Source organism: Coptis chinensis, chromosome 2 (genome assembly GCF_015680905.1).
Source record: "Coptis chinensis isolate HL-2020 chromosome 2, ASM1568090v1, whole genome shotgun sequence".
Classification (NCBI taxonomy): domain Eukaryota; kingdom Viridiplantae; phylum Streptophyta; class Magnoliopsida; order Ranunculales; family Ranunculaceae; genus Coptis; species Coptis chinensis.
Window position 1 is genome coordinate 78,703,982 of NC_141457.1, and position 25,959 is coordinate 78,729,940.

Consider the following 25,959-nt stretch of genomic DNA (forward strand, 5'->3'; position numbering starts at 1 on the left):
GCCTCCTAATCAAAAATCTAATGCGGCTCCTAATAGGCTATCTATTGTGCCTCCTAATCAAAAATCTCCCGTGGCTCTTACTAGGTTATCTGTCGAGCCTCATAATTGAAGATCTCCCGCGGCTCTTAATAGGTTATTTGTTGCGCCTCCTAATCGACGATCTCTCGCGGCTCCTAATGTATTATCTATTATTTCTCATAATTGAAGATCTACTACGCCTCCCAATCTATTATCTATTGTGCCTCCCAGTTAAAGCTCTATTGCACCTCCTAATCGGAGATCTATTGCACAACGTCTTCGAAGAGAAAAATATATCGATCAAAGGACTATAACACAACAAAATTGGAAACGGAGAGAAAAAGACGTTATGTCTGATTACATATCAGATTCCTTTAAGAATACGAGGTTAACGTACGAAGTTGGGTCCTCTTCATCTACCACGGAAGATGTCACAATGCAAAGTTGTGAGGATAACACTATGTAAGTCAAGTGCTTAAATTCTCACTCTTATGTTAGGTTTCAACATACCGTAAAACGTGATATATCATAGGTCTATTTTTGTAGTGATCATGATATGACTGGATTTGATGAAAGTGAAGAAAAAATTCTTAATCCTCATCGAGGCCATGTGCTTCCTGTTCCAAATCGCCACCACTTTCTGGGAAAGATGGATGTTCTCTGTCCATTTTGTTCGGGCCTTCATTGGAAAGATGAACAGTTATCAAAATCAAGGCGCAACCGACCTTTATTTGGAACTTGCTGTTTACAAGAAAAAGTTAAGCTACCGCTTCTTTCTCCACTGCCTCCGGCACTTAAATCTTTATTCGAAGGATCTAATAAACGTGCAAGATTATTCTGTGAGCAGATTCGGCAATACAATGTGTGTAATGCCTTTACCAGTCTTGGTTGTAAATTTAACGATTGTGTGTTACATGGACGTGGTCCTACCTCATTCACTGTTCATGGGGAGTTGCGACACCAAATTGGTTCATTATTGCCTGATCCGGGGATGGAACCTAAGTTTTCACAACTTTATATTTATGATCCCCTAGCTACTTTAGATCACCGCCACAATCGCAACCCAAATTTGTCAAGGGAAGTGTTGAAAACTGTACAAGAAACTCTTCTGCAGACCCACAAGTTTTGTGATATATATAAGCAAGCATTTGAGGTTTTAACTGAAAATGCTTCTAAGAATAACAATGTTCCGGTCCATCTACACTATGATCCGCATTCGGATAGACAAAGGTACAATCTTCCGACAACTGATGAGATCGCAGTGATATTGCCTGGAGATGGGAGTAAGGTCGATGCCATGCGTGATATTGTACTTCGCTTAAGAGGAGGGCATGAGTTGGAACGGATAAGCGAATGTCATCCCGCTTATTTGCCTTTGCATTATGTTATTCTCTTTCCTTATGGGGATTTGGGTTGGTCACCTGATTTGAAGTTGTGGGACGTCAAGAGAAATGCTCCAAGCAATGCAAGACTCACTCAATTATTGTATTACGCCTACCGTTTGTTTGAATGACCCATGGAGTACTAATTTATCTTGATGGGGTGTAAATTGTTGCATGAATTTTTGGTTGATGCTTGGGCTGCATATGAACAGAACCGGCTGCGATACATTAGACTAAATCAAGACACCATCCGTTCGTATGTGTACAAGTGCTTGACAGATATTGCACTTGAGGGATTAAGTCCTGATCAAATTGGCCAACGGTTCATTTTGCCTTCCTTGCATGTTGGAAGTCCAACGCACATGTACGAGATTTTTCAGGATTTAATGGCTATCACCCGGTACTATAAGCACCCAGATATTTTTCTTATGGTAACTGCAAACCCTAATTGGCAGGAAATTAAAGATGCGCTCAAGGAACACCAAACTTCGACACTTCGGCCTGAAATAGTTGCATGGGTATTCGAGCTGAAATGAAAAGCAATTATGAAAGAAATTTTGAAGAATGATATCTTCGGTCGGGTGGTTGCATATGTCTATACCATTGAATTTCAGAAGCACGGTCTTCCACACATGCACTGCTTTTTATTTCTTGCGCATGATGACAAGATCCAAAAAAGTGAGCAAGTGGATAAATTTGTATGTGCTGAATTCCCAGACCCCGACACCCACCCTACATTATTTGAAACAGTGAAGAACTGCATGGTTCATGGCCCCTATGGTGATCGAGATCCGAGTGCTTCATGTATGGAAAATGGTCGATGCACCAAAGGCTATCCAAAAGAGTTTGTGGAGGAAACAATTATGGATAAAAAAGGGTACTCCATTTACCGAAGGCGCGACACTGGCAAGAAATATTTTGTGAAGAGGAAGAATAAAATGGTTAAAGTTGATCATGGAGATATTGTTCCCTACAATGCATATCTGTCTGAAATGTTTGATTGTCATATCAATGTTGAAGTTTGTGCATCGTGTCAAGCTGTTAAATATATTAACAAGTACATCTACAAAGGCTATGACAAAGCAACAGTGGTGGCGGCAGGAACAAATGATGAGATTCAGCAATATATCGATGCAAGGTACATTGGACCAACGTGTCGCATGATGGCATCTATTTCAGAATCCAATGCATAAAGAGTTTCCAAGTGTCCAACGATTGGCGCTTCATTTGGAAGGTATGCATAGGGTTGTTTTCAATATCAAAGAGCTCATGGATATAATTCTTGCTCGAGCCAGAGACCAAACATCAACACTGATAGCTTTCTTTAAGCGTTGTGCTGAAGATCCAGATGCACGCGCATATACCTATCAAGAGTTTCCACGACACTATGTTTTCCACAAAGACTCTCAAGAGTGGACTCCTAGGACTCAGGGACCTTCCATTGGTAGGATGTATTTTGCAAGCCCCAATGCCAGAGAGCGGTTTTATCTTCGTTTGCTACTTACTGTTGTAAAAGGGCCTACCTTCTTTGGCAAATCTTTATAAAGTCGGTGATACCGTGTACAACACATACAAAGAAGCATCTATTTGCCCGTGGGCTGTTGGAAGCTGATGATGAGTGGATACAATGCCTAGAAGAGGCGGCGATAATGAAAACTGGATATCAACTGCGGAGGTTGTTTTGTGTAATTCTTTTAAAGTGTCATCCGTTATAACCAGATCTACTTTGGAGCAAATTTGCATCGAGTATATGTGATGATCTTGGATCTTCGACTTGAACAAAGCCGCGACATCCCGGATCCAACCGATGAAATAATAGCAGATACGGCTTATATCTGGTGGAACAAGTCCTTTTAGAATATGGGAAGACATTGGAAAATTTCCCGCCCATGCCAAAGCCAAAAGAGGATTGGAGTAAAATTGTTGGCAATAGACTCATTTGGGAGCAACGCCAACTTCAACATGAAGGCATAGGAGAAGAGGCTGCAGTTGATGTGAGTCGTCTTAATGACAAACAACTTCATGCTTACACTGTTGTGACTGATTCAGTATTTGGTGACAAGGGTAAACTTTTCTTTTTTAATGGAGCAGCTGGTACAGGGAAAACTTTTTTGTATAATATAATTGCAAAGGCCTGTCGTAGCATGGGTCTTATTGTCATCATGGTGGCATCATTGGGAATTGCATCTCTGTTATTGTCTGGTGGACGCACTGCTCATTCTACATTTAAAATTCCAATTGATGTGATGGATACCACTTTTTGCGGCTTCGCTAAACATTCTGACCTTGCTGGCCTATTTAAAGAAACAAAACTAATTGTTTGGGACGAGGTGCCCATGCAACATAGATACTTTCTTGAGGCTGTGGATAGAACACTTCGAGATATTTGTGGAAACAAGAAGATATTTGGTGGTATCACTACAGTTCTTGGTGGTGATTTTCGACAAACACTGCTTGTTATACCGTTAGGCCAGAGAGAGCAATTTGTTGGTGCATCACTACGACGCTCTTTCCTTTGGAGTTATTTAGAAGTTTTGCACTTGGTACAGAACATGTGGCTTGAAATGGCAAAGTCCGAGAATGCTGAATTCGCCAATTTTTTGTTGGAGGTGTGCTACTAATGCCTTCTAATTAGAATGTTTTTTTCTCCATTAGTTCCATATATAAACGAACTATTTTAGAAACTAATGAATTCATTTTTTGCTTTGATTCATTTAGATTGGTTCGAATCCCAAAGAATGCGTACAATTGCCAAATGGAATACGCAAGTGTACCAGTATCCAAGAACTCATCTTCTCTGTCTATCCCCAATTAGATGTTATGGACACACTATCTCCAAATTTCTTAACTGATCGTACTATTCTTGCTGCCCGTAATGATGATGTGAGTGCAATTAATGAGGTTGCACTGAATTTGTTCCCTGGTGAAGCGCTTGAGTATTTGGCTGCAGATAAAATCATCGAAGATGATATTGATAATCCAAGTGGGGCTCACTATCCCATCGAGTTTCTGAACTCCCTCGACCCTTCTAGCTTACCACCTTTCAATCTCAAGTTAAAACCTAGATGCCCTATAATGTTGCTCAGGAACATAGCACCTAAAGATGTCCTTTGCAATGGGACACGACTTATGGTGCTTCAATGTGCAAGTAAAGTCCTTCAAGCCAAAATTTTGACTGGAGAGAAAGTTGAAAATCCGGTACTCATCCCAAGAATATCTCTGGCTCCCTCAAATTCAGAGTTGCCTTTCAAACTATCAAGGCGACAATTCCCTGTTCGATAGCTTATGCCATGACAATTAATAAGTCGCAAGGCCAGTCAGTGAAATATGTTGGCATTGATTTGAGGACACCATTTTTCAGTCATGGGCAACTCTATGTGGCCATGTCCAGATGTACTTCTTCAAAAAGAATATCCGTTTTTTTTCCACCTAATGCAAGAAATTGTACCATAAATGTTGTATACCCAGAAGTTCTTCTCTAAGGACATCGATACTAATGAGAAATTAAAGAATATGTTGTATCCATATATATGCTATGTAATTTTTTATGATAGTTTTTTTTTTTTTTTTTTTTTTTTTTTTTTTTAGCGTGGATACTTAAAAATAAGAATAGATATTATTTTATTTTGAGAACTATCTCTTTTGTAAACAATATGCTAAATGAATCAAGTCTAAAAAAATCATGTGTATGTGGTTTGTTTGCAGGTACCAAGTTAAATTACCATAATTTTTCAGCGACATGATTGTAGTCTTTGCTCCATGGCGCATTTATCCATATAGTAGCATAATTGTGTGAACAGTATGCATAGAGGGGAGAATAAGAGAAATGAGGAACTCGATCAGTAGGCGTGGAGTATTTATTTTATTTTATTTTTCCCTTTTGTTACTAGAATTAGCCCCAGGTGAAAAATTATGCGAAGTTTTTTTTTAATGTTTAATGAGTTATCTTTTAGTTTTAGAAGTAATTTGTGTTATGTATAAATATGAAGTTATATATTTTGGTATGGTTGATCTATGAGAATTGTATTGTTTGATTTTCAGGTTATGACAAGATTTAGATTTTTGAAATGTTGAAAATACAAAGGAGACTCTGTTGGATTTTTTTATTTAAAAAAAAAAAATGATGATGCTCTTAATTGAAGACTCTCTCCCTTTATTTTCATCATTCTCATTCTGATATGTATTGAATTAATAAATATGTAAGAGTATGTGTAATGAGTTGGTTTGTGAGAAATGAAATGCATAGAATTGCAATAATTAAGCTCACTTGAGTATGCGTATGAAATGATTATGAAGTATAAAACTGTTGGAAATTGTTATATCATCGATCCAATGCTATCATAGAGATGGTCTCTTGGGGTGTTGTTCAAAAGCAATATAGTGGACGACACCTCACACCCACCGAAGAGTCTTGTGTAGAATCCAAGTCTTTCCCATTGCAGCAACCAGACTACAGTGTACTACACTGCTACAGTGAAGAACCGAAGAAGATTCCACGATTTCCTTCAATGGCACGTTCTTTTTCCAATCTCTGTTTTTTTTTTCATGAATTACACGTGATTCTTCGTGTGGAACTTCCGGACCACATAAACAAATACATGAAAAAGAAAGTTACGATTCTTTACTCTTAAAGTTATGGAGCAAATTAACTTAATCACAAGGAGCTTAATTTCATAAATTTTTTATAAAATGTTTTGTTTTCGGTGTATAGATATTTAAATTTGAAAATATAATTAGTATCTATATTTTTTATTTTTGTTAATGTATTTACATATTTTCTCTTACTTTTTGCAAAAATTTCTTAAAAATTTCTATATTTTTATTTTCTGTGATCACTGAAACAGTATCCCCGAAAATGAAATTTAAATTCTTGCTTAATCCCTAATTTCCAACTAGCTCAACACTGAATAAATCCAGTGGACCAAAGATCAATCTGTTCAATAACAAACTGCATATCTCACATTTCGACAGCTGAACTTTCTCAACTGATGAGATCAGCTAGTCATGGGAACAGAATTAGTATTGATGTTACACTAATAAATTCACCATAGATTTAATGCTAAACAGTCTTTGTCTACAATTTTCACACGGCGTTGAATTGGATTTTGGGTAAGATCGAATCCAACACGTTTTCTGGGCGAGCAAAAGTACCTGTATAGGTGTATAGTGGTGTGTAACGTGTCGAATGCAACATTCCAAGTCTTTACTTCCTAGATCAATGTATCCTACTCACTTCCAAGGACTTCCTTTGCCAATAACAAAATTATGTTAAATGGGAGCTTAATTTTTTGCCGTGTGGAGCCCTCCACAAGTGGATTTTTTTCAGAGCACCTCTAATCCTTTGTTTTTTTCTATAAATACTTTCCTCTAATCCACTCTCCAAATGCTCGAGCGCTGAATTTCCCTTCAAATTCTTCATTTATACATCTCCACTTTCATTCAACAATGGATCACTATAGCAAATCTCTCCGTGATATTTCTTCTTCTTCTTCTCCATATGATTGCCTTCTCTTTGGTAACTTTTTGGTTTTTTCTAACACTCATTCTTTTTGGAATCAATCAATATATATGTGAAATATGCAAAGCTAATTTATATTAACTTATGGACAGATCTCGATGACACTTTGTACTCATCAACGATTGGAATTGCCGCAGCATGCAAGAGAAACATTGAAGGTACTAAAAGTTTACTAAATTAATTGTAACTTAATTTGTAAGTGTTTTAAGTCTGATCACTTTGTTTTTCAGATTTTCTAGTAGAGAAATGTGGTTTCGCTAAAGATAAAGCTTCAAGTCTTCGAATTGAACTTTTTAGAACTTATGGAAGCACTCTAGCTGGTTTAAGAGTAATTTTCTTAACCTGATCACGAAATTAATATGTTTTACAGTAGTCCAATTTATCGATAATAACCGAAATATCATTGTGCCATTTCAGGCTCTAGGCTATAATATTGAAGCAGATGATTATCACAGGTGAGTTTTCTGTGTAATTTCTCTAAGTGATCAAATTTGAAGCACGTCTTTGAAAATAATTACAGACTTTTTATTTTCGTCAGTTTCGTGCACGGAAGGTTGCCTTATGAAGTGATCAAAGCAGATATTCAGCTGCGTAACATCTTACGTAGCATAAATCAAAGAAAACTCGTAAGAGAAGTCCCAGCTTTTCATTTCTTGTTGCTTTAACTGCGGACTTTAGACTAAATTTTCGTGTTGCTTTGCTTGCTATTTTGCAGATTTTTACTAATTCAGATAGAAAACATGCTATCAAAGTTCTTGAAAGATTAGGATTACAAGATTGTTTTGATCAAATTATATGTTTCGAAACAATTAATCCTAATCTTTCGAAATCAAGTAGACTTAATGAGTTTCCTGTTGTTCTAAAACCGTCAATGGATGCTATGAGAATAGCTCTCACTGTTGCAGACGTGGATCCTCGTCGTACGGTGTGCCCACTAATTCATTATCATCGTTTTTTTTTTCTCTTTAATTATTGATTGTCCTTTGTTTTAAAATGTAGGTGTGTGTGACATATTCTTTTATAATTTCGTTTATGCTTCATGTTTTTTCAGTTGTTTCTAGATGACAACGACCGTAACATCGCTGCTGGTAAAGCTATGGGTCTTCAAACCGCATTGGTGAGTTTTTCTGCTAATAGGAAAAAATGTACTTTCCGAGTTGCTGTTGCATACATGCCACATTGCCACCACACTAAAAAAGTACTCAAGATTTGAAAATTATAGTTGTTCCTAGACACAAAAAAGTTTTTGTCTTTCAGAGTTTCAGTGAGTTGCAACTTGCCTGGCTGATCTGATCTCTAAAATGTTTTTTTTTTTCGTTTTTTTTTTCAAAAAAGTAGCAATCGAAATTGACATCAATGCTTTGGTTTCGAACAATAGTTATACATATAATCCTCCCAAGCTGCAGGACACTTCAAGAGGTTCATGTCATTGTCACCAAGTCACCATAGATTGTGACCCTGAAGTCAATATCTATGACTTCGATATATAATGTTACTTGGCACGTATCGAAACTTCAATTCTTGTTGGCCCTTTAGTGTTTTGTTCACATCACATTTGGTGGAAATGATAATTTGTGTGATGGCATATAGGTTGGTAAGCCATTTAAAAGCAAAGGAGCTGATTATGCGTTGGAAAACATTCATATTTTGAATCAAGCAATACCAGAAATCTGGTTTGGTGGGGCTGACGTTGGAGATCACAAACTCATACGCACTAGAGGCGAAATCAATTCCATTATTGCAGCAGCACCACCTGTTGGTGCTTGATTAAACCAATTAGACAAATCATTTAAAGCCGTGCGTCAGTGCATGACCCCTTGTGTGTACATAAAATACAATACAATGGCGTGGCTAGCTCTTGCGTAATATTTGTGTAAATTTATATTAAATGAAAATGTAAGTTGGGTTGTAGTGTTGTACACTTGTACAGTTGTCCACATAATAAAGTATGTACGTGTTCTTGTTTCCATTTAAAGGGTTTCTCTGCTTGATAAGAATATGTGACGCAATATGTGACGCTTCAAAATATGGAAGAAAAAATTGACTTGCGACTTGAAAGTATCAACTTCGATCAGGAACTTATTAACTGATATGACAAAATCCAAATTATGATTACAATTCATCAATCTCATCCCTTTTAATGGTTGAAGTTGTTCTGTTGGGTTGATGTTTAGCATTAGTGGGTGTTTGGTTCTCATTTTTTCTTAAAAAATATTTTTATGAAAAAATATTTATTCTAAAAACAGTTTTTCAATAAATATGTTTGGTTGTAATTTTTCTTAAAAACTATTTTATAAAATCAAATTTCGCACTATGTTTCTCGATATATTTTGGCATATCGTGGCATAAATTAAGGGTGGGCAATGGGCTGGGTCGGGCTAGTCCGGCTCTAAACATTTAAAAGCTCTTTAGATATTAAGGTCGGGTTAGCCCGGCCCTAAAGTCAGCATAGGATCGGGTCGGGCCGGGTCACAAGTCTAAATCTCAAGCCCTGACCTTATCCTAAGCCCTCTTTAAAGGCTTTAGGGCCGGGTTTTAGGGCCAAGCCTATATATTTTTCTTCGTTTTTACAAATCTATTTTTTTGACAAAGATTGTTTTTTTTGGTTTACGTGTTCTACAAATTTTTCTTTCAGTATTTCGCTTTAATGGTGTGAATGGACCGGAAACCTTTAGTTAGAGACTTAGTTTGGATGTGAATAAAAATATAATTTATAAAAGTAAGTGGGAAAATAAATTGAGAATAATAAGTTATAGACTTTGATTTGATGATCAAATGAATAAAATCTTATTTTTTATTAAAAATTTGAAGACTTCATTGTTCTTCATAGGTGTAGTTAGGTTGACAAGTTTTTGTTATATAAAGGCGGGGTTATTAAAAGTACCATTGGGTGTAAGTGATAAATTACAAAATGATAATATTATTTTAATTTAAAATATTTAACAAAAGAGTTGGAGAATTATGAGTGCGTGTATTTATAGTGAAAATGTGAAACTATAACTAGGGGCTTAGTTAGGGTTTGAATTAGGGTTCGGACCTATGTTTGAACCTTAGCCCAGCCCATACTAGAAGGCCTTAGGGTCGGGTCGGCCCTGCCTTAAACTCTGTGAGGGTTTTAGTTGTGAGGGCTTTATAGGGCTTAGGGTCGGGTCGGTCAGGGCCGAGTTAGGGTCGTTAGGGCCAAATTCCCACCCTTAGCATAAATCACTAAATTCTAAAACATTCAGGGAGTCATTTGCCTTTAGCACCCAAAGTGTTTCCTTCAAAGAAAAATAATTTTTTAAACAAGTTTTACCTAATTATCATAAAACAAGCTTTTGGGACCAAAAAATGTTTTTTGGATAAAAAACTATTTTTTTTAATAGAAACCAAATCTATTTATTTTTTCAAAAAATATTTTTTCACTAATAAACACTTTTTAGCAATAAATAAATAAGATCCAAACACCACCTCAAGCGGGATTGGGAGGTGCATTCAGTCGCTCACAACTCACAAGCTTGTTCGTAGTAGACCAAGAAGCTGAAATCAGCCTTGAACAAGTTAAAAGGTGGAAGTTGGGATGGTTCTATGCAATTTCTTGTGCGCCATGGCTTTCAATGGGTCGGCTTTTCGCAATGTGACACCCAACTTCTCTTTCATGTCCATACTTTCTGGTGTAATACCATTTTCAAGACTCCATTCAAACGAATGAATCAGTTGAGTACACCATGAATTGGTTTGGTGCAATCGGTAGCTGCTAAAGGCGACGAAGATCGGCTGAAGCACGAAGAGAGAAGAGAAAGGGTGAAACTGGTTCTAACCGGTTTAAATTTTTTTTTTTTGCAAGTTGGGTTTTGAGCTTGGGGGGTGTGCTGGACCGTATGTAGTGCCCAACACCTATTAGATTAACAAATATTCCAAATTCAAGCCCAAGAATTTTCAACGCATGGGCTTCTATATAGTTAGAATGGGCCTTACTCTAGCTTTCGCTATTGGGCTTTACCTCCTCTGGCCTTTTAACACTCTATAAAAGTAGAAAATGTAGTTCGTGTTTGTTGGACAGAAAAGAAAGAGAAGAGTTTATCAGTTAACAAAACAAACACTGTTTTTGAGGATGACGACTATAAGAAGGTTTTGCTGCAACGATCTGCTTAGATTTTCTACTGTAAATCTAGACCATCTAACTGAAACTGTAAGTCCACTTCCTTTTTTTTTTTTTTTTTTTTTTTTATGAATTTCTCTAACGTGTTTTTTTGTTTTAATATATATTTTATTATTATTATTATGGTGGGCAGTTCAACATGTCATTCTACATGACATACTTGGCAAGATGGCCTGATTACTTCAATGTTGCTGAAGGACCTGGAAATCATATCATGGGTTACAGTAATTATTTTCTTCCATTTTTTTTTAGTTTGTTTGTTTTTCAAACTAGTTTAACTTTAAATCTCGATACTACATATTAATCAAGAGTTCAAAGACCTTAAGCATGTAGATTCTACTTGTCCCGAACTTTGAACTGCTAAACCTCCTAGTGCCTTTGCAAATGTTTTGAGATTGATTGTCCTATTATATAAATATTGGAGATTAATAAGAAAGAGAATGGAGTTTTCAAATGTTCCTCATAAAACTCCGTTGCATTCCCCAGAATGCAAATGTTTAATAGACGAGGGCAGTGGAAGTGTCGACTCTTTGGGGTATCTTATAACTATCTAAAGGGATGGAGTAACAGCTAACCGAATGCTGTCATAGTTACCCATCCTCTCAAGTAAATTTTGAAGGGAAGAAAAATAACCGTCAGTAAGTAATTTGTCTGACTAGACAGCTTATATATCTTTCTTTGCTTTCTTTTCTTGTATCATTGACTATAGAATCAAGACAATGGTGAGGAACTTCATATGGGGTGTTAGGAGGAACATATTTAAACAATCAGCAGATTTAGACATTTAGTAAGTGAAAACAACTAAACCAAGTCAATACAATAAGCAACTTAAGAGGAAATCATATATGAAATATTCACCCTTTCTGGCGTGGTCACGCTCATGTCATACTGCATTGCAGCTCCTACTTTGAGGGCTGATAGCTGAAATTCCGGGAGGCTTCATAAAGTGCGTCTTTAGGAGATTGTTGTGGAATAAGAAGCATTTGTATCTTAATGCATTAAGGCTTATTTGTGTTCATCCCAAAAATATCTCAAGAACCATAGCATTTCGTGATTCATTGGTAAATATACTTTGATTCTCTATCAACCAATAATCATGTGATCTCCTTTAATTTGCCGGCAACAAATCTCATAATATTGATATAAGTAGTATATAATGTTTCACTTATGTTTACTTTATCTGTATGTGTATATGAAAATTCTTGCGATTTTTGTAACGTACTTCCTTTTACTTGTATCTCGACAAAAGAAACACATTTCTACGTAATATGGATAGATCCTATTATGATCCTTTAAATGTTGAGCTCTCTCTCTCTCTCTTGAATTTCATCTCCTTGAGTTTTGACACAACTGATGTTGATGTCTTTAACTGTCTGTGCCTCTCATACCCTTCATGTGTTTGCAGTAATGGGTAAAGCGGAAGGACAAGGTGAATCTTGGCATGGCCATGTAACTGCAGTGACTGTTGCCCCCGAGTACAGGAGGCAACAACTAGCCAAGAAACTGATGAACTTGCTGGAAGATATCAGTGACAAGATGTAAGTTTTTTCCTTTTTAGGACAATGAACACACTTGTACGGACACAGAAGTGAAATGCCTCATTACGATAAGACATTAGTCGTACCCCTTGAGCAAGGCACAGATTGCTATGAAACCTAGCTTTAGTTTTTGAAGCTGTTGGTGAGGCAACATTAACATAAAAAATATAAATTGAAAAAAACAAGAACAAAACAGAGAGCAATCAGGATTATTCAAGATGTGGCTCTTATGCATGGATGTCATTAGGTGCTTTAGATTTCTGGATGCATACTTCATTTAAGTCTTGACTGAATGCTGCAAATGTTTCTTAGACAACCTGTACTTTTGAATAACAAGATTGTTGTTGATTACTTAGCATTGGTAGCAGTTCTGTTAGAGACATGTCAAACACGCCCTCTTTCTCAGTTATCGCTATCCTTAACTTTTTAATGTGTTTCTTGTGAACATTTAAACTCTGTGTTTTGCACTTGTCTCTTGTATATTAGGTGTTTTTATTCTTTTTATTTTTTTTGTTTCTTTTGAAATTGAAAAGTTAAAGAGAGTGTAATATCAAAAAGAGAGAGTGTGTAATACACAGTTTTAAATAAAAAACTGAAGTTTAGGTATATTTGAAAGATTTTAATTTCGTATATATTACATTGTGAATAAGTTAGAAGATGATTCCAAAGTTCGAACGTCCATTAAATGAAACTAGTCTTTGGTGAAGTTTATACCGAGTGATATTCCTATGTATATGCATCATCTTGCGTAAGTTTTTTGTTCCTCATGTTCATTAGTGCTATGATATCGGAAGTTTTCTGTCCCTAATTTTTCCAGTTGGTGGAGTAAAGGGATTGTCAGTGTTCGTCTTCATTATCACACTGGGAACATGCACGTCTTGGACCCAGAAAAATAATAAATTTCACTTCTGCTTCTTTGAGTAATTGACATACTAATTAGCTAATAAAAAAAAGACATACTAATTAGCTAATCGATTAACTAGATTAGCTATATAACCTTTTGGATAGAGTTGAATCTTCCTGATTGGAATATGCATCATCTTGCGTCAGTTTTCCGTTCCTTCATATTCATTAGTGCTATGATATTGGAAGTTTTCTGTCCCTACCAGTTGGCAGATAAAAGGAGTTGTCAGTGTTCTTTTTCATTATCATACTGGGAATATGCACATCTTGGATGCAGAAAAATAATAAATTTCACTCCTGCATCTTTGAGTAATTGACATACATACAAATTAGTCAATAGATTAATCAGATTAGCTACATTAGCCTGTTGGATAGAGTTGAATCTTCTTGCTTAGGATCTTAAATATATACTTTTTTGGCAGTGACAAGGGTTATTTCGTGGACCTTTTCGTGAGGGCGTCCAACATACCTGCCATAAAGATGTATGAAAAGGTATGTTTCTCTTAAGCTCTTAAGTTTTGAATTAGACGGCTCCTCTAGCTTTACTGCTATATAGTACCACATTAGTTGGAAAATAGCATATCTAAAGGAAGGAAACTATGTGATCTATATAGTATTACTGGTTTTCTTCCGCCACTAACCCCTATTCATCCCACCAACCAAAGAACATTTGTAAATGCACAGACGCCTTGGTGTCAATACAAGGTTTAATTGTTCCTGAAATAATGTGGGAATATGCGTGTGTGTGTGTTGGGGGGGGGGGGGGTGTCATCTCTAACTAACCATTTTATTTTATTATTATTATTATTATTATTATTATTATTATTATTTATTTATTTATTTTTTAAGTAGAAATTTTATTGATAATGATAACGAGCTTTACAAATAATTAGGGCGTGCAACAAGCTGCGCCGCAAGTCTTTTCTGAATGGCAAATCCTATTCTCCTAAATACAAACTCGTTGGAACCAGCTGTCATTACATTGTAGTCTATAACTTTCTGCAATCTCTTAAGGAGCTCAACAAATTGTTGTGCCAAGAAACCAAAAGTGTCAAAACTGAAAGGAATGAAACAATGCTGGTTAGCTCTATAAGCCTCTCGTGTTTCTCAATTTTCCCTGCCGCTGCTCTATTAGTTGTTTCTCCCACTTCAAAAACTCCATTCCCAAGCCCTACCAACGGAGAGGCTCCAATTACATCAACACACGCATGCCTCCCCTCAGACCAACTGTAGACCAATACATCTGCAGGCCGAAGTGTCGATCTTCCCTCATTCGGATCAGTGAGAAAAGTCACGGGAGCCTCCTTCTTCACTTGTACTCCAGCTCTCCAAAATGCATCACATAAAATATCTCTGATATGATTATGTCGGTATTTGAAACCTGGAAAATGTTTACAATGTGCTGCGTGGTCTTCAAAAGCATTTAGTCTACTTTTTTTGGAAACAGGGCATAGACTACCATCAGAGTACAAATGGATCATGAGACGGTACCGGAGAATAGAACGATACTCCACCGGTGACATACACTGTCCAAGTCCCTCCATCGGAATAGCAAATAGAAAATCCTTTGCATGTTTCGACTGCAAGCATCCAATAATTGCTTTCTGACAAGCCGATAATGCAAACTTTTTTTTTTTTTTTTTTTTTTTCACTATATATTCATTGACATACCACTATACATTTTATGAAAAGGTCTGTTTCTCTTCAAATGGACAAATTTTCCAGCTGTGGTACCACAGTGATTTGAAGAATTCTACATGTAACCTACATAATCAAAAATCAGGAAAGCCAGATCCATTTATAGAAAATATAGCATGAATCTAGTGGTTCCATCTCTCTCTGGCCTCTCCCAAAGTTACACCCACACACTCCTTGGTGTCAATACATTGTTTAATAGTTCTTGCAACATAACATAGGCTTATGCATTCGTTTAACAGTATGTGAATTGTAGAGAAGGTTCCTCCTCCGTTATTGGTAATGTTTTCATAGTATGTAATGCTTACAACAAGCTAACTAATATAAGGCAATGATATTGATCTCATCTTTTTCCATACAGCTTGGCTACGTAATCTATAGACGTGTACTTCGTTATTACTCCGGGGAGGAGGATGGGCTAGGTAACTACCAGGCCCTCCATATTAAGTATTCGGAGTTTTTGTTTCACCATCATGGGCTCATTCATTTACTTTTGTTTTGTGGGTATTGTTTTGTAGACATGAGAAAAGCGTTATCAATGGATGTTGAGAAGAAGTCCATTGTCCCTCTCAAAAGACCAATTACTCCTGATGAACTGGAATATGACTAAGTAAGGGTTTGTCAGACATTTCTGATAATTGCCTTTCAGAATACCATCTATTGTGGAAAAGAGCGAGTTGTGCATTGCCTTCTATTTTGTAATTTGTACTCAAGATTGCATTTTGTTGACTTCTCTTTGGTACTACAGATTGCATCTATGTGATAAACTTTTGGTGATTTAGGTACATTGGAAGTATTGGATGATCAGTGAGGATATTACTTGAGACTCCACTTTCCAAAATCAAATACATTATGAACTCATAAACCATATTCATACACTTGATTGGAAGTCAGTTCTGGGGACACTTCTACTGAAATCTTGGTATAGAAAACTAACAAAGTCCAGTGAGACATTGATGTCCGACGTAGGAAGACTAAAGAAGTTGCATCATGTCACTTGTTATGGACTTCGTGTAATTTCCACCGAGGGTGGTTGAATGTGAATAACTTTTACTTTACTCCACTCGGGAAAATTTTACGTACCATGTGGAACTGTGAAGAGCCACACAAACCATCTCGAGCTTGATCCATCGTACGCTGTAAAACACTTAACAGGGTGTATGTTGTGACCTCATCATATTCACTTTCACCTTATATGAAACTAATTGTCTTTAGTTATGATCTGCACCTTATATGAAACTAATTGTCTTTAGTTATGATCTGCATATTCAGCGTTTCGGGGACAGTTTTACTCTAACATCTCACTAAACTTTTGGTTACTCTCAAAATCGGAAACCATCACCAATATCCATCGGTATTAAATTTAAGCTATATAAATTCTAAGAGTAATCTCTGTTAAGATAATTGATCAGAATTGGATGATAGTTGCATCACAAAGAATCATCAGAGGGCGAGAAATACAATTAAGGGATATTGCAAATCACAAAAGAATTGATTCTTATTCCATTTGATATATACTAAAATGAATTTATTTTCTTTCATTTGATATATTTCAACTTTGGCATTATAAAAGGTCACACCACTCTATTAAAGAGTACCTCGGAAATGTGATGGTCCATTGTTTCTTGTGGACAGTAAACAGTATAAAAGCAACTTTTCGCAACTGTGAGGAATGTTTGCTTGATCTTAGAGCTGATGATCTTAGAGCTGATGCCATCAGAATTTTGGAGTACAGTTTGTACGAGTTCTTGCATGTCAGAATCAATTGAAAGCGTGGCTGGTCCGTTTGTACTCGCACCATTTGTTTCAACCTATAAAGGAAAATAATAATGTAATTTAAATCATTTACCAATGATATAGTAAATAATGATTAGAAAGTAACTATTCTTGTCATCTGAGGTGGCATGATCAAGTATCAAAAAGCGCCGCAGTCAGAAATGGGACTAGTATTCCTTTGACCAATTCAACGGTACTAACACTCTTCCATTAAATACACAAAAAACACTAACGGCAAACACCTGCCGCGGGATTGCACAATTCACAACATCGGGTTGCCGTGAGATCCCATATTCCACGGAAAGTGGCTGCCATGAGTCTTTTTTTTTTAATAGCCACCATAAAAAAAGTTAGTTGCCGCGAGATGATTTTGTTTATTAAAATGGAGTTTTTGTTTGTGTTAATTATCAAAACCCTTTTTCATTAATTTGATCACAAAATTTTCTTATAGCATATGAAAATATTTGCCGCGAGATAGCAAAATTATGGCTCGATTGTATATTTTTTTTGTCATGGTTTTGGTGTTGTTCTTGGAGTGTATAAAGAAACTTTAAAGAAAAAAATGAGGTATCTATATGTCGTGTATGTTAAATACGCAAAATTTGAAGTGAAAAAAAACAAAAAATACAAAAAAAAAAATGCTGCGGCAACTGTCTGCCGTGGGGATATGGGATCTCGCGGCAACCCAATGTCGTGGATTGTGCGATCTCGCGGCAGTTACCTGCCGTGGAATATGAGATCTCGCGGCAATTGCCTGCCGTAAAACTATGGGCATGTGGAGTGTAAAAGGACATATAAGAAATAACCATTATTGTTTTACTTTTTGTCAAAGGGGTGCTAGTCTCATTTATCGGGGTACCAATATGATGCCCATTTTTTTTAGGCCAGCGGGGTTGTTAAGAGAGCCTACTTCGATTTGATAATGTAATTGACTATTTTCAGTCTTGTGAAATATATTTTATAGACTAGTAAACTATACGACCATCAATATCGGCATATTCTTTAGAGACTATTGTTCTATAAAGTATACAATAATCACTATTCAATTATGTCTCCAACAAGGTTATACTACCAGCTTGAATTTGTATCTATCTCCTCTTTGTGAACCGAATATTAGCCATTGGAATCTATTTATTCGATGACTATTATGCAGACATACTCACATACCTAACAAGCTAATAGTCAACCTAACTATCTCTGTTTTCAATTTTTTTTTTTTTTTTTTTTTTTTTTTTTTTTTTTTTTCGAATAGAGATATTATTGATTATGAAGGTTTCTTGGCATCCACGTAACCACGTTTTATGACAACCCGAAACTAACCGAATTGTAGATATATTGATTGAATATATCATAAGTTCTTTATCGCTTCACTGCTACCTTCCCCTTAATAAAATGTTTATTGTTCTACTTTTTATAGCAAAAAAATAAAAATCAAATCAAAAGTAGAGATGGAATCAAATCTCACTTACTCAGTCCACGTTTGATCACTAAGTTTGACACTCTTTTCAAATCATAACCAGCTAAGCCGAGCCTTAGTAGTTTTGATTTTTAATATTAATTTATAGAAACCATAAAACAATGTCTTCCTTGTTAGTTCTCTATATGCGAAAATTAGAAAGGAGAACAATCTTGAAGTTGGAGTAATAGTACCACAACATTTTCCTTCTAAATTAGTGTGGAAAAAAACTATACCTTCAAAAATACAATTCTTCATATCGTGTGTCATCTTAAATCGGATTTTGACAATCGATAACCTAGAAATACGAGGGATGAGTATTCCAAACTTCTGTGTAATGTGTCAAACCGAAGAGGAGACTATTATGCATCTATTCATGCAATGACGATGTGGCCAAACAAGTTTGGAATGACTTAACAATGGGGATAGTCACTTTTAACTAATCGGCGCCTACTTTTATAGAGCTAAAGGATGTGCTTTTTCTAAGGCCGAAACCTATTATGAAGGTATGGGAAGTATCGTACACGACTATGTAGTGTCTATGGAGAACTAAAAATGACCTGATTTTTCACAACAAGTCTACAACGGTGGAAAATATTATAATTACTATTAAGGTGTGCATATGGTTTTGGATTTGTAATACTCCAGAGTCTAGAGAGAAACGGCAGAAGATTCCACGAGCTGATTACAAACTGGGCTAAAGGCAACACAATATGAGCTTAAGTTACTTTGTATTATTGTATTTGGTTATACTGGTTGAATGAGAGGACCTCTCTGTTTTGAGCTGGAGAAACAATATCTTTGATTTTAATAAAAAAATTTATCAATCAAAAACAGAAACCATAAAAATAGGGGCCTAAAAAAAAGTTGTCCGTTAATTCTAAAACCTATGAGTCTATGACAAAACAAAGTCCAAGTCAAAGTGTAGAATAGGTCCATGCTCCATGCCCAAGTTTAGGCACATCATCATTTATTGATTTTATACTCAACACCGACCAAATGGTACTCTAGATTTTGGTTATGAATAATATGACAATATCCATTCCTCACTGACAACTAAGAGCCAAATTTTGGAAATGTTCAAATGAGAATCTGTTGAAATAAAGAGCAATGTCTGATGATAGGATAAGTGAAATTTGATGTACCTTTCGTTTGCAAATACCACCAAATTGGTAGCAGACTCTGTTGGTTAGGTGGACGAGATGTTTGTATTGAGGATGAGACAAAAGCTCTTCCGACTGGGAATGACCACCACAAGAGATTATTATGCTCACCAATACCTCTGCTATCACTTGGTGTGGCTTGTCATTTTCTTCTTCCCATGTCAGCAGCCATGTCTCAAACTGCCAAATCAAGTCAAACAGCACTAAATTATAACCACTGATGTTTTAATTACTCCACTATATCTAGGTGGAATATGTAATTTTCGAAACATTAAACAAGTATATTGGCGTTCCTGCAATTTTATTACAATATCCCCTACTGTAATTATGAGAAGTCCATAGTTCAAATTTGGTATTCGTCTGAATTGTAAAGAGTAGTAGCTAAGTAGTACCAATGTCAGTCTATTTGGCTTCTGAAAAAGTCAGCACAAATTTGTATGATCTTTTTGCTACTTCTTATTGAAAATTTTTAGTTTGTGAAAAACACAATGGTATGTGATAAAAAATAACTCGTTCAAAATTTCAATGATAACCAAAAAATATATCACACATTCACACTATAAACACTAAAAAGCCAAAAATATTAACATACTGATCATATCAAAACGTTATGCAGATTCCTCAAATCTGGGCAGATCGATATCAAGATGTATTTGATATTTCACTGCCATTTTGTATTAAAAGAAAAAGACCAAAAAAAAAAAAAAAATCTATTGGGATATCAATGCAAGTATTTAGATTGAAACTGATTAGCAAAAAAAAAAAAACGTATTTGGATTGAAACTCACGGATTTTTGTAGAGCTTTGTGCACATCGTTTCCATTAGTCTTAAGTGCGTCGACAGAAATGTTGTTGAGGGTTCGATGTAGAATGTGGACAAGTCTGTTTGATGTATTGCTCGAACTCCGGTTCAAGTTCCTATGGAAGAAATATGATTGGAATTTTCTCAAGGGATAGCGGGACAAAACTGCCATCAATGTTGGGACAAATTCATACACGTCTGAGAGACGTCCTAGAATATATATGACAAGAAGAATAAAATAAAGGGTTAACTAGTATTACCCCCCACTAGATGAGTCAATTAGGATTTCCCCCCACTAGATGGGAAATTAGGGTCTCTCCCCTAAATACACACTAAAAAAAAGTCAAAGTGGGTTGACCAAATTTTTTTTGTGTGTATTTAGGAGACCCCTAATTTCCCCATCTAAAATCTAATTGGCTCATCTAGTAGGGGGTAATACTAGTTAACCCTAAAATAAATTGTCACATGCTTTACTTTTGGTACACCACTCTATAAAGAGAGAGAATTATCTCATGTTTTGTAGTGGCCATGCTTCGTCACGTCACATCCCATGTTTATTTAAGGAAAATGATAAAGAGAATGACCTTGTGATAAGGATGTGAGCCTTTGTGCTTTTATAAACCAGTAGCAATTCGAATAGATATAAAAAGTACAAAAAAATATGTTACAAATGGTAATGGATTACGGTAATGGATAACAATATAATGATTATTAGTTCTAATGCACTGTCTGTTACTAGTTTTGTATGTTATGTTTTGGATATTTAGTAAAATATATTTTTGTTAAAAATATTAAAGAAAAAAGAAATAGACCGGTTGAACATAAAATATACTGCATATGAAAAAAAAAATGACTTCAAATACACGAGGTGAGGTGATTTAAAAATGAAGCTAAAACCTAATAGTTAAATGCATAAAGTAGTTCCGCTATACTATTGTTATTTGTATTTTCAATCTAAGTCCTTTGATCAATCTTTTCTTAAAATAGTTTTGCAAAATAAAAATAAAAATTGAAGAAGAGAAATTCTTCAGAGAGGTAGTCCTGATAGCCTTCTATTTGAGGGTTTGCATCTCGTCGTTAGATCTGGGTTGTACCTCTCGAAAAGAATAATTCATTTGACTCGGTCATCGATATAATGAATAAATTCATATTAGCTTTCCTTCTAAGAGTTTCTTGTCTAAGGAAAAGCAAAAAGTAGTTTTGTGATAATAATGTAGTTTTAAAATAATTCGTGAAAATATTTGTGTACATGATAATAATATGTTAATGTGAATTGATAAATTAAATAAGTTAAAAGTTTTACCTTGAACTATGACCATTGACAATGGTGTAACTAACGATGTTGTTGAAAAATTCATCGACAAAGGCAGTTCTTTGCTCCTTAGAATTATTTTTAAAATGAGCAAAAATTGCATCCACAAGCAATGCAGTTTTGGTCCATGCCAAACGCTCTGTTGATCTTTCTGGCTCAAATATGCTTGCTGCTGCGACAAAATATGTCCTCAGAAGTGTTGTGTCGGTTATGCTAAAGTCTCCTAGGTTACAGTCATTGTACCACCTGCATATGTGCACTTAAGTCATGTCTTTTCCTCTTTAAAAAAAGAAAAAGAAAAAGAAAAATCGATTTTTAACTTACTTTTGAATTTTATCCCATTCATCTTGATGGACAGTTTGACATTTGTTGAAGTCCAACTTTGCAAATTCTAGATATGTATCGTTGTTGACATACGACATCCTAGGAGAAGGAAATATGGTTATTATTTCAATTGAAAGCTCAATTTCTTTGGGACGAGACATCTAACTTTTTTGAATGTGAAAACCCGAGTACACTAATGTCTGTTTTAACATAAAATTGTCGAAACCAAAACCATTGTATAGATTTGTAACAAATCCACTCACCAACCAAAAGATACGAAAACTACAAACAATATAAATTTCAATTCCCACAGATTTTTTTTATTTCTATAAGAAAAAGTTTTTAAGTGTAAATGAATAAGAACCTGTAAAGTGTTTTCCCGATCCAAACATCGTCTTTCCCACCATATTGTTCCAAATAAAATCTCGCTTCTATACGCGGTAAGCTAGCATACCATGGAATATCAAGGGCATATCTGACCTAAATAGTAAGGCACAGTAATTATTATTTTTATATTAATGAGAAATTGAATATTCGAGCAAACATTAGATTTCGGTTTTAATTATGTATCCTCAATATACCTCTCCTGGCAAATCCTTTGTTATGATCCACTTATCAAGAAGTTGATTAGATGATTGTTTTTCACGAAGAAATTTATATGCAAACTTCTTGGCTTCTTGGAGAATAGTCTCTCCAGGGAACAATACTTGAGCAGCCCTATAAAGATTGAATAGTCCGGTAACAGCCTGATTTGATTGTCCGGCAAAGCAAAAGAACTCACCACCTTTCTCAAAATGTCGAAATACATCTGGGGAAACGTCGTGCCCATGTAATCTTAAGAGCCTGAAACCCATTGCTGTGTCATCGATGTCACGAACACTTGAATTTCTAGCCCAAGCAATTCCATCTTCTGTCCAATATCTGGGCATTACTTTCGAAGGTCATTTTACCATAAAAAATAAGGTGGCCTAACCGAGTTTGTTTGTTATGTACAAACATAATTGCCATTACTCTATATCTGTATTAGCAATTTAGCATTACCTAGATAAGTAGTTGACGCATTCTTCGATTTCAGCCTTAAAATATCTTGACACTCCAAGACGTTCCAAGCGATCAACGGACCAAATATGTTCGAATAAATCGACTGGATAGACATTTGGGACTGAAGAAAACAAAAATATTAGAAGATTGTATATCAAAGAAATGTATTTCGTGTTGAACTCCATAAGCACGCACTTTAATGAGAAAAAAAAATTGCAGTGTTTACCTCCACCATTGAATTTTTCAACAGGTTTCTTAAGATATTGCAGACATTTTTCATCTTTAGTGTTCATGAGCGCAAATGCAGTTGATGCTGGTGAAAACAAGAATGATCCACCTACACTCTGCAATTTTATAAGCTTTTCCCAATCCAATCCTTCCATTCCTTCCAGACTATGGAGTAGTGTGGTGGGCACTATATGGACCATATCCATTGGAATCCTGTGTTCACATATACAATAATCACATCAAATATAGGCCACTCCCTTCAATTGGAGTACTGATAAAATATTTAGGAACTTACTTTGTTAGCTTTAGTTTTCTTTGGGCATATATATTTTGCACGGCTGGAGAATCATCAAGAATTTTCAGGTCTAATTTTCGAGCAATTTCGACTAGAGAAGGAAATGCAACTTCAAAGCCTATTGTCATGTGTTCTGCATTCTCATCTCCGAGTTTATTCATGTTTTCATTAAGAAAAGACAATCCTACAATGGCAAAGTGAATGTAAAATTTAGCATTATGTCATTGGAAAAATTAAGAAATTGAACTTTTTAAGTAGCTAAGAATGGCAAATGTCTTTAGACCTCTTTCACGTCTTTCAGGATGGAGATTCCATTTCTTCAACGCAACTACACAACCCAATGTGTTGAGGATCCGATCATGAGCTGTGAAGATAGATTCGTCGCCCCAAGAACCATCAGCCAGTTGATTGTTAATGATCCATTGAATGCTTGAAGGAAATTGAGGGTCACCATTGCCATGAATATCTTCAACTAGAGCAACCCAGGCAGTATCATAGGCAGAGATGCTTATTTCTCCATCTCCCATAGAAGCCAATATGGATTTTATTGTTTCAATCCATTCTGTTAACTTGTTCAACTCTTGAACCTTCAATTAGTGTTATTTAAGCATCAAACTCAACCTTACTTGAGGAATGTATACATATGCTAAGGAACCGAAAATTATAATCAAAACCAACCTTAAGAACTTCCCCTTCTTCACTAACTTGATTGGTAATATCTTGCCATTTACTAAGCGTCGTACTTTGCTCTAAAACTACTTTAACTACTGCACAAAAAACGATTATTATATTAGCACAACTGCACAAGTGTCTGTGCATGTGTATTGCTTACAATGCCAACTTTAGTAATCCCATTACCTTGAGGGGCTTGTTTAGATATTGCGCTACATCTGGAACAAAAAAGATGTTTATCCTTACCACCAATAGACCAAATACCTATCACAACAAAATCCCCCAAGAAGGCAAACTTTCAATGTTTATTTGTTGATAAGAACAAATGGTGCTCAACAGAAGAACAAGAATAGGAACAAATTAGAACAAGAAAGATGGTTTTAGACGATATGCAGAGGAGTTAGTCATATACTTATATAGTACCATTTATTCACATTTGCTATATATAGAATCATATTTCTACATTAAACAACAAAAGTAACACACATTCTAATATAAATACAAAACTCTGTGTTTCTGTGAAGATTCCATCTAAAGTCTTTGTGTTTTTCATGTTCAAAGTTCAAACAATGAAATGAACGAAAATAAAAAAGCCGAAAAAATAATCATCTATCATATTCATAAACAAGAAAATGGACTAATGTAAAATCATATTATCAGCAAGAATTCATAAACAACTTAACAAAAATAAAGCTCTTAAAATATCTTTTAGAGGTCTTGGCCAATTCATAATAAAGTTGCACATGGTTCAATCAGAAAACTAAAACTTACCAGATGAAAAAAGTGGTAGAGGATCAGGTGTTGGAAAAGATGCAAATGATGGTGACAGTAATAGGCCAGAAGCTCCAGGATTGAGGCAGAGAGGAGTGGTTGAAGAAGACATTTCTATTTAGTATCTTTTTCCCTTTTTGTTGGTACCTGCTGTGTTGGTGTAAGAGAAGAGGGATTTGAATGGAGATTTAAAGGAAAGAATGGAGGATGCAGACAAGAAAAGCTTCCAAGAGATTCCCACCAAAGTGGTGCATGGGATCAGCTTTAAAAAGTATTTTAAGGTGCTTTATTGTCTAATTCCCCTGTTTCCACTACACTGAGTTTTCAAATGTTTTAATGCTAAATTAAGAGGGAATAATATGTCCTATGCTTTGAAAAACATATAACTGAATTCATTGCTACCATTCGATATGAGATGATATCATCGCTACTATTTGATGAAGAAGAGCATAACACGTAAAATGCTATCTAATGTCTCATATGGAGGCTTAAAAATCTGACAAATTTATAATTTGGATACAGTTGTCTTCCTAAATGTATGGAAAGACACTTGATATACATACCTTATTTGCCCATAAAATTTAGTATGTTGGACTTTTTGTATGTGGGCGTGTGGGTCAAATGAGATATTGCCATGTGTTACAAAATTCTAATCAAGGCTAAGTAGAGTCTAGGAGATTTAGTTATCTAATTCCTATAATTTAGGTAATTTAGGAAAGGTTAGTGAAAAAATGGCAATTATAATGGGTAATCTTGGACAACTATGTTTGTTTGTTGGCAACTATGTGATCTATATAGTATTACTGGTTTTCTTCCCCCACTAACCCCCATTCATCCCACCAACCAAAGAACATTTGTAAATGCGCAGACACCTTAGTGTAAATACAAGGTTTAATTGTTCCTGAAATAATGTGGGAATGTGCG

The 25,959-nt window shown here is 35.5% G+C and overlaps 4 protein-coding genes and 1 pseudogene across 7 annotated transcripts; 4 read left to right on the top strand and 1 right to left on the bottom strand.

The window, feature by feature from the left end:
- The first annotated feature begins 3,289 nt into the window (after positions 1–3,289).
- Positions 3,290–3,929, top strand: LOC147518045 (uncharacterized). Its single transcript, XM_086593789.1, has 2 exons — positions 3,290–3,823; positions 3,870–3,929. Exons 1-2 carry the CDS (start codon positions 3,290–3,292, stop codon positions 3,927–3,929), a joined length of 594 nt encoding a protein of 197 aa, XP_086449915.1.
- Positions 3,930–3,952: 23 nt separating this feature from the next.
- On the top strand, positions 3,953–4,882 carry LOC147518046 (uncharacterized; annotated as a pseudogene).
- Positions 4,883–6,754: 1,872 nt separating this feature from the next.
- Positions 6,755–8,887, top strand: LOC147518047 (Haloacid dehalogenase-like hydrolase (HAD) superfamily protein). The gene is made up of 8 exons (XM_086590041.1): positions 6,755–6,915; positions 7,011–7,076; positions 7,149–7,246; positions 7,336–7,373; positions 7,457–7,544; positions 7,634–7,843; positions 7,970–8,035; positions 8,509–8,887. Exons 1-8 carry the CDS (start codon positions 6,846–6,848, stop codon positions 8,683–8,685), a joined length of 813 nt encoding a protein of 270 aa, XP_086446167.1. The 5' UTR covers positions 6,755–6,845; the 3' UTR covers positions 8,686–8,887.
- A 1,937-nt stretch (positions 8,888–10,824) lies between these two features.
- Positions 10,825–16,413, top strand: LOC147518048 (Acyl-CoA N-acyltransferases (NAT) superfamily protein). Of its 2 annotated transcripts, XM_086590047.1 has the most exons (7): positions 10,825–11,089; positions 11,193–11,283; positions 12,465–12,597; positions 13,923–13,992; positions 15,557–15,617; positions 15,714–15,805; positions 15,978–16,413. In XM_086590047.1, the coding sequence occupies exons 1-6, from the start codon at positions 11,012–11,014 to the stop codon at positions 15,803–15,805; spliced, it is 525 nt and encodes a 174-aa protein (XP_086446173.1). In that variant the 5' UTR covers positions 10,825–11,011; the 3' UTR covers positions 15,978–16,413. The 2 variants fall into 2 exon arrangements, with proteins under 2 accessions (XP_086446173.1, XP_086446172.1); XM_086590046.1 differs by having other exon boundaries at positions 10,857–11,089; positions 15,714–16,002.
- A 173-nt stretch (positions 16,414–16,586) lies between these two features.
- LOC147518049 ((-)-kolavenyl diphosphate synthase TPS28, chloroplastic-like) lies at positions 16,587–25,201 on the bottom strand. 3 transcript variants are annotated; one of them, XM_086590044.1, is made up of 14 exons: positions 25,036–25,200; positions 24,451–24,528; positions 24,271–24,356; positions 23,876–24,179; positions 23,593–23,776; positions 23,296–23,510; positions 23,070–23,190; positions 22,610–22,949; positions 22,393–22,508; positions 22,029–22,127; positions 21,696–21,950; positions 20,379–20,508; positions 19,573–19,770; positions 16,587–17,006 (listed from the first exon to the last, which is right to left on the bottom strand). In XM_086590044.1, the coding sequence occupies exons 1-14, from the start codon at positions 25,145–25,147 to the stop codon at positions 16,770–16,772; spliced, it is 2,475 nt and encodes an 824-aa protein (XP_086446170.1). In that variant the 5' UTR covers positions 25,148–25,200; the 3' UTR covers positions 16,587–16,769. The 3 variants fall into 3 exon arrangements, with proteins under 3 accessions (XP_086446170.1, XP_086446168.1, XP_086446171.1); XM_086590042.1 differs by having other exon boundaries at positions 24,271–24,359; XM_086590045.1 differs by lacking the exons at positions 16,587–17,006; positions 20,379–20,508 and having other exon boundaries at positions 19,603–19,770; positions 24,271–24,359; positions 25,036–25,201.
- Between the last annotated feature and the right edge of the window lie 758 nt (positions 25,202–25,959).